This window comes from Frieseomelitta varia, unplaced genomic scaffold (assembly GCF_011392965.1).
Source record: "Frieseomelitta varia isolate USP_RPSP 00005682 unplaced genomic scaffold, Fvar_1.2 scaffold_1013, whole genome shotgun sequence".
Lineage (NCBI taxonomy): Eukaryota > Metazoa > Arthropoda > Insecta > Hymenoptera > Apidae > Frieseomelitta > Frieseomelitta varia.
Window position 1 is genome coordinate 34,846 of NW_025108655.1, and position 7,020 is coordinate 41,865.

Sequence of the window (7,020 nt, forward strand, 5' to 3'; positions counted from 1 at the left end):
TTAAATTTTTGTAGATAACTTTACAACGTAATAATCCTTCTAAAGTAATATAACTTTAAATAAAAGGAAACAAATAAATAAATATGAACAATTTTGGAATTTCACACTAATGAAAACAAATTTTGTATGATTTTTATGTAATACTGAAATAATTTTTTATTTCTAGCGTATTTGCTTGAACAAAATCGATATGACCACAAACGCGCAATAAAAAAAGAAAGAAAATATAAAAATATTTGAATTATTAAATTAAATTCCCTGAAATAACGATACTGCAATGTAAGAAAAATATTGTTGATTTCAAAATACCGAATAAAATATTGTTATTAATATTACTTTTAATTCTTCTTTTCCAATAAATTGAATATGTAAGAAATTATGTTTTCTTCTTTGCATGAAATTTATTATCAATATCAGTCTTTAATGAATTTTGAAACCAAAAAGATGTTTTCTGTATTTTTTTTCTCTTAAAATAAACGAAGTTTTATGAAACGTATGGTTCATCATCATCGAGAATCTTTCTGCCTACAAGTATTGCTCGAAGGAAACACAAAAGTAATCGTAAGTCTTAGCAAGCCCCCACTCGAGATATCGTTTTGAATTAATTAATGCAACTGTTAAGATCGTTGCACCACTGAAACAATGCAAGGTATGGTGAAAAAATTCCGCGAAATCTTTGTTCAGCTGGAAGGCTACAGTGTAAAGATGGGTCAACCTTTCGCCTTGCGATTATGTAAGACCTCGGACTGACTGACCTTTAGGTTCGTTCATGGCATGCGGCATTTACGTAATTTACCGATTACGATGTATTAGAATCTTCTGTGCCTAGAAAATAGTTCTCCTTCCCGTTCTAATATTTTTAAGCTACACCTTATTCCCCTTTTACTTATCTTTTACGCTTTTAGTCATCCTGTTTTGGTATCACCATCCTAACTTCTTAATAAATCGTACATTAAAATGCAGCTTAATGCTATGTTTTCGAGGTCATTTAAAAAAGAAGCTCGATTGTTTTGTAATATAGTCAATTTATAAATTAAATATATAATGCTCAAAATGTGTTTTATGAGCAATGAAGAGTCATAATAAGGTGTAAGTTACAACAGCGTCAGCGATTCACTTATCCTCCACCTCGCTTTTTCGTAATACCGGTTAATGAATATCACAAGTATGTTTCCATACTTGTTTTTAAGGACTTTCCTTTGATATTAATTTAGCAGATCCGAAGAGATAATCACATGATATTTTGTTACGCGTCACGTCGTTTTCATTTGCAAAATGTAACCAGCTATATCTGTTGCACATTTTGCGCATTTTTATTTACACACATGTATATTGTTACGTATTACATGTGTATTATTTGCGTACATTGTTATGCATATGCTTCTCCAATTCTTATTAATTAAATTTTAAGTTCTTAATTGTACTAGAATATTTTATAAAAAACAAAAAAAGAATTATTCTTATTTTTCAAAGAATGCTATAAATTAATATAGTTTAAACTTAAACGAGTAAAAAATGTTATCTATAATTGCTAAAATTATTTGAAGAAATGAAGTAATAAAGATTTTTTAATTACAAATTACAGATAAAATTTGTTACAGTGAAAAATAAAATTCGATTAATCCTAAATATTTTTTTTTATGGAATATTCATTAATCAAATTCATTCATATTTTGTCTTCAGCAAAAAATTTCATAACTAGCGACATCTGGAAACATTGTATTTAGCATGTAATAATAATGTGGCTGGTATTTAATAGCTAATTTATAATTTAAAAGGATTATTAGAAATTATAAATATAAAACTTATATACGAAACTTTAATATTGGAGTTTTGCACAGCTTTATTTTTAATTATTTCATTAAAATCATTTAAAAAGAAAAAATAATGTTAGAACAAACAGTGCAAGCCTTGACATCAAGTAGAGTTGTATTAGCCAGTGGATCTCCTAGACGATATGAAATAATGAAACAATTGGTAATTTTTTTATAACACATAGAAATTACATAGAATTATTGTAATATCTGAATATCTTGAATTAAATCTATTTAGTAATAACAATAACCTATCCAATAAAGCAAATGTTTCATTGGTCTTAATGTATATCATTGAAGAAAAATTAATACAATTATTAATTTGCAATAATGTTGTAGTAAAATAGTACATACATACATTTACAAATATATTTTTAATTAAGGATTACTTATTTGTTTGTATATTAGGGCATAAATGTGGAAGTAATATCATCAATGTACGATGAAAATTTAGATAGATCAACATATAAAAATTCTGGAGAATATGTACAAGACTTAGCAAAATATAAAGTACAAGAAGTATATAATAGATTAAAGGAAGATGCTGTATCTCCTTCTTTAATTATTGGTGCAGACACTATGGTTACAATGGATAATATCATTTATGGCAAACCAAAGAATAATTCACATGCATTTGAAATGTTATCAAGGTAAAAGATTTATTTTGAATGTTAGTAATCTTAATAGTAATCTTAATAGTAATCTTAAGTTAAAATATGATTTTAGCTTAGCAAATAAGGAACATGTAGTTTATACTGGAGTATGTCTAAAAACACCAAAGAAAGAAGTAAACTTTTATGAATCTACAAAAGTAAAATTTGGTGATATATCAGAAGAACAAATATGGACATATATAAAATCAGGAGAACCTTTGTGAGTATATTTCTTATAAATATAAAAACCTTAATAATATGAATTTATCATTACTAATGATTTTCTGATCTCAGAGATAAAGCTGGAGGATATGGTATACAAGGTCTTGGTGCTTGCTTAATTGAAAAAGTAGATGGCGATTTTTTTACAGTAATGGGGTTGCCATTGTATTCAATGACAAAACAACTAAATGAAATGTTTAATAATAACTAATGTAAGAAAATATAGTTAAAAAATTAAAACTAACTTATTTTGTAATAAATGTTTAAAAAGATAATTTCTTGTAACTTCTTTCATTCATTTTCTTAATTACATTAATTTATATCTTCTTTCATTCATTTTCTTAATTACATTAATTTTTGTATAAAATGATTACTAAAATCTTATCTGCAATATTTTTTATAATATATTTTATAATAAGATTTTTCATAATATAAAAATTTCACATATTATTTATGAAAAATATCAAATAAATTAAATGAAGATTAATTTTATCATACGGTTTAGTTTCGTATTGCCAACATTTAAAATCGAAATATTTCCTCAAAAGAACTAACAATAAGCTCAATTTTTACACAATTTTGTTTCTTTATGTTACACTTTTTGGCCAATATATGATTCTTGTATTTATGCATTGAATTTATTCCAAATCAATCAGATCTACATTCCTTTCACGTAATTTCTTTCCATCAATATGTATACTTGCAACGTCATTTAAATCATACGTAAAATGGCGCGTTGCCATTCTTACCAATACCGACTATAAGTGGAACCGCATATATGTACTTGGTTGTTTCTATGCTTTTGACAGCTCGATTGCTAGACCGGTGTTGGTAGTTTTGTAATGAATTCTTTGCTTTTAAGGTAGAATTTAGAGCAGGATAAATTGTTTTTTTCGTAGCTTTCTTGTGAATTTGTATTAAAAAATGGAGGACGTTCTTGAAGAAGTTGTTTCCTCTGACGATTTAAAGGTACATTTTTTTGACGAAAATAATTTTTATTTATCATTATTCATGTTTTAATTGCATATATATATGGAGTTATCGTACAAAATATTTTTAAATATTAGATTATTCAGTTTGGAGATAAAGTTTTTATTTACTTACACTGTAGTACTGAATTTATGCAACTGTATTTATGCAACAGTAGAGGTTATGTAGCTTTAATTTGCTTTTAATTCTAGTTTTTATCTATTTTTTTTTTCTTTTTAATTGTAATACATTCTTTAAAGTATTCTATAATCATGTTCAGTACATAATTTTAATGTCAATAATTTGAAGTTTGTAATAAGTTTATATAAAGTCTATATAAAGTTCTAATTGGAACAAAATGATGACATCATTCATTGATTACTCATATTTTAGCGACATGATGTTACAACATATGTTGAAATATTAAAGAAATGAATTATTTTTTGTTTCAGAAATTTGAACGTATATATAATGAGCAATTACGTTCATCCGTTATAACACAAAAGGCACAATTTGAATATGCGTGGTGTCTTGTTAGAAGCAAATATCCTGCAGATATCAGAAAAGGAATAATGTTATTGGAAGATTTATATTGCAATCATAATGATAGTGAGAAACGAGATTGTCTTTATTATTTAGCTATTGGAAATGCTAGAATAAAGGTATAGTTTTATGACATTAAAATTTTTAAAATAAACAAATAAACATTGTTTAATTAATATTTATTTTTTTATAGGAATACACGAAAGCTTTAAATTATGTCAGGTCATTTCTTCAAGTCGAACCTGGAAATCAGCAAGTACAGCATCTGGAAACATTAATCAAGAAAAAGATGGAGAAAGGTTTTTTTTTTTATAAATCATTATTGGTTTAGACAAGTAAACTTGTTATTTCGATTTGAGATTTGATGTTTTTATAGTTTGCATGCAATGAATTGATCATTTTATTTTTTATTACTTTTTGAAATAGTAATATTTCATTTAAAGTTTATTAATTTCAATTAACATACTATGCCTCTAAATAATTTAGATATATTTTGAATGAATTAAAAAGTCTGCATATTATAAATATAATAATTTCATTACGCGTACTAAAAAAGTACAAATATTTTATATCTATATATACATATCATTTACATTATGTAATAGAAGAATTGTGTTTTGCATATTTTTAATTTGAATAGTGCTACATTAGTGTCATAATGTAAATTTATGGTTGTAATCAGAATCTAAATCGATAGTATTTATCATTTAATTATCAAATAAGTCTTCTTATATTTTTTATTGAAAGTACTCATTTTATATTATTAATTTTTCCTACTCTTTTTGGATATATGGTGTGATGTTTTATACGTTTAATAAAAATATTATTTAGGAAATTTTTTTAATACCTTTACAGAATTTTTTTTTCATGTGAATATACATACATATTTCATTCATATGAATATACATTTTTCATAAATATATATTTTTTATGGCATTTTATTTGATGAATTTAGCACTTCTGAAATAAATTTTTAAGTTATTGTTAAGGTTTTTTCTTTACAGAGGGTCTTTATGGTATGGCCATTGCAGGAGGAGTTATTATTGGTATTGCAAGTATTCTCGGCCTCAGCTTTGCTATGGTCAAAAGGAACTAATTAATTTATGTGGAAAAACTTATGATTTTTGTGTGATGTGAAACAGTTACTTTGTACAACGTGTTATATACAATTTGTTAACTTAAATAACCAAAGATTTTGTTTAAAAAAGAACAAAAAACGAAACAGATAGTTATTTTATGCAAATTAAGTAAACTGCGATGCGATTCGTAATGTCGAATGTCAAATTTATTCTTACAAACATAAACAATGCTTCATGCAAACAACTTGTAGCAATAAATATTGCTTTTGTCAATATGTGTATTATTTTTTAAACTTTCGTAATATTAATTGTTTTCGCTCATGTAGTAGTATAAAATCATATGTACTCTCTTTTTAAATTGCAAAAAATAATTTTTTAACAATAATATATTACATTAATTTTTAACAGAAAGACATTCCGGATTCGTATTTTGCTGTTTAATTATATATATATATAGTGCCTTGCTATTTAATTTAAATCTACGTATGTTTGTTTCAAGACCTCAGTACATATAAACAATAGCTTTTGTATATAAAAATAAAAGTGTCGTATTATCCTATTTATGTGTATTATTACTTATGATAATGAAATAAATGTGTGTACTATCTATGTCTTATGTCAACTAAGTTGAATTTTTAACTATTTTAACATACTTTGCATACTATAATCAAAATATTTTCACATGCAAGGAATAAAAAAGTATGTGTATTAACTTGTCACAATACATGTATATTCACGAATAAATATAACAGATTTAAAGCAAATCAATTTTATCTTTCAATGACTGAATTTCGTTTTGAGAGGAAATGAATAATAAATAAAAGAGGAGAAAATAGATATCGTAGATTGAAAGGTGAATAGACATTAAAGATAAACTCAGACGAATTGTCTTTTTATATATAGATTTATTGATGATTTCTTAATATCCGTTGATAAAGTTGTTTATGTACAAAATAACGCTGGAATATTCCTATAATATTATTATATTTAGTGACCTATGTAATGGCCAGGGACTCGCTAAAACCACTTTCTCCCCGCTTGATTTTACACGTTTACGCGTTCGCTTAGTTTTTACGCCAAAATACAGAGCGCCGCTACTATTTTTCTTGAGCACCCCGTGTTTCCGTCGGCCTCCTCTTTGTTTCGTCTTTTCCACGGCATATATTTACATGTTCGACGATGTGCAGCCGCCACAAGGGTGGTGAAGAGGAAGCTGCTGGAACTGGGATGGCACTCATGCTTTTATTATATACTTTAATAAAGATTCAATAAGTGGGAGAAAATTGTATCGTATAGGCGATGAATAACTTTTATACGTACTATTTTCGGAAGTGTATTTACATACGGAGTCGAGAGGACTCTGATTGCAGCCCACGGTAGCGAAAAAGCTCATCAATGTAAATCCAAGTATAAAATGTGACTATCGAAGATAAATCATGATTAGATAAAATTATCATATAAAATAGTCTTTTGTTCCAGACTTTGTACTACGTTACGATTAATTCAATTCTATTAACATTTACTGAACATCAATATAATAAAACGAAGAAATATAATTTATTTATTTGGAACTTTCACTTTAACCCTTTAACTATACATATGAATAAAATAACTTATCTTTTATAACATATTGTCCATAGAATATATTTAAATTTATATCATTATGTAATATTATATAATTTTTAATACATTAAAAAAAAATCAGTTTTAATAATTTTTTTCTAAAAATAAGTACAAAGG

General features: G+C 25.8%; 2 protein-coding genes across 2 annotated transcripts; both read left to right on the forward strand.

The window, feature by feature from the left end:
- The first annotated feature begins 1,719 nt into the window (after nt 1–1,719).
- Nucleotides 1,720–2,964, forward strand: LOC122535825 (dTTP/UTP pyrophosphatase). Its single transcript, XM_043667702.1, has 4 exons — nt 1,720–1,977; nt 2,223–2,464; nt 2,541–2,687; nt 2,762–2,964. Exons 1-4 carry the CDS (start codon nt 1,888–1,890, stop codon nt 2,898–2,900), a joined length of 618 nt encoding a protein of 205 aa, XP_043523637.1. The 5' UTR covers nt 1,720–1,887; the 3' UTR covers nt 2,901–2,964.
- A 468-nt stretch (nt 2,965–3,432) lies between these two features.
- LOC122535960 (mitochondrial fission 1 protein) lies at nt 3,433–5,839 on the forward strand. Its single transcript, XM_043667952.1, has 4 exons — nt 3,433–3,658; nt 4,111–4,320; nt 4,395–4,500; nt 5,206–5,839. Exons 1-4 carry the CDS (start codon nt 3,614–3,616, stop codon nt 5,295–5,297), a joined length of 453 nt encoding a protein of 150 aa, XP_043523887.1. The 5' UTR covers nt 3,433–3,613; the 3' UTR covers nt 5,298–5,839.
- The last annotated feature ends 1,181 nt before the right edge of the window (nt 5,840–7,020 follow it).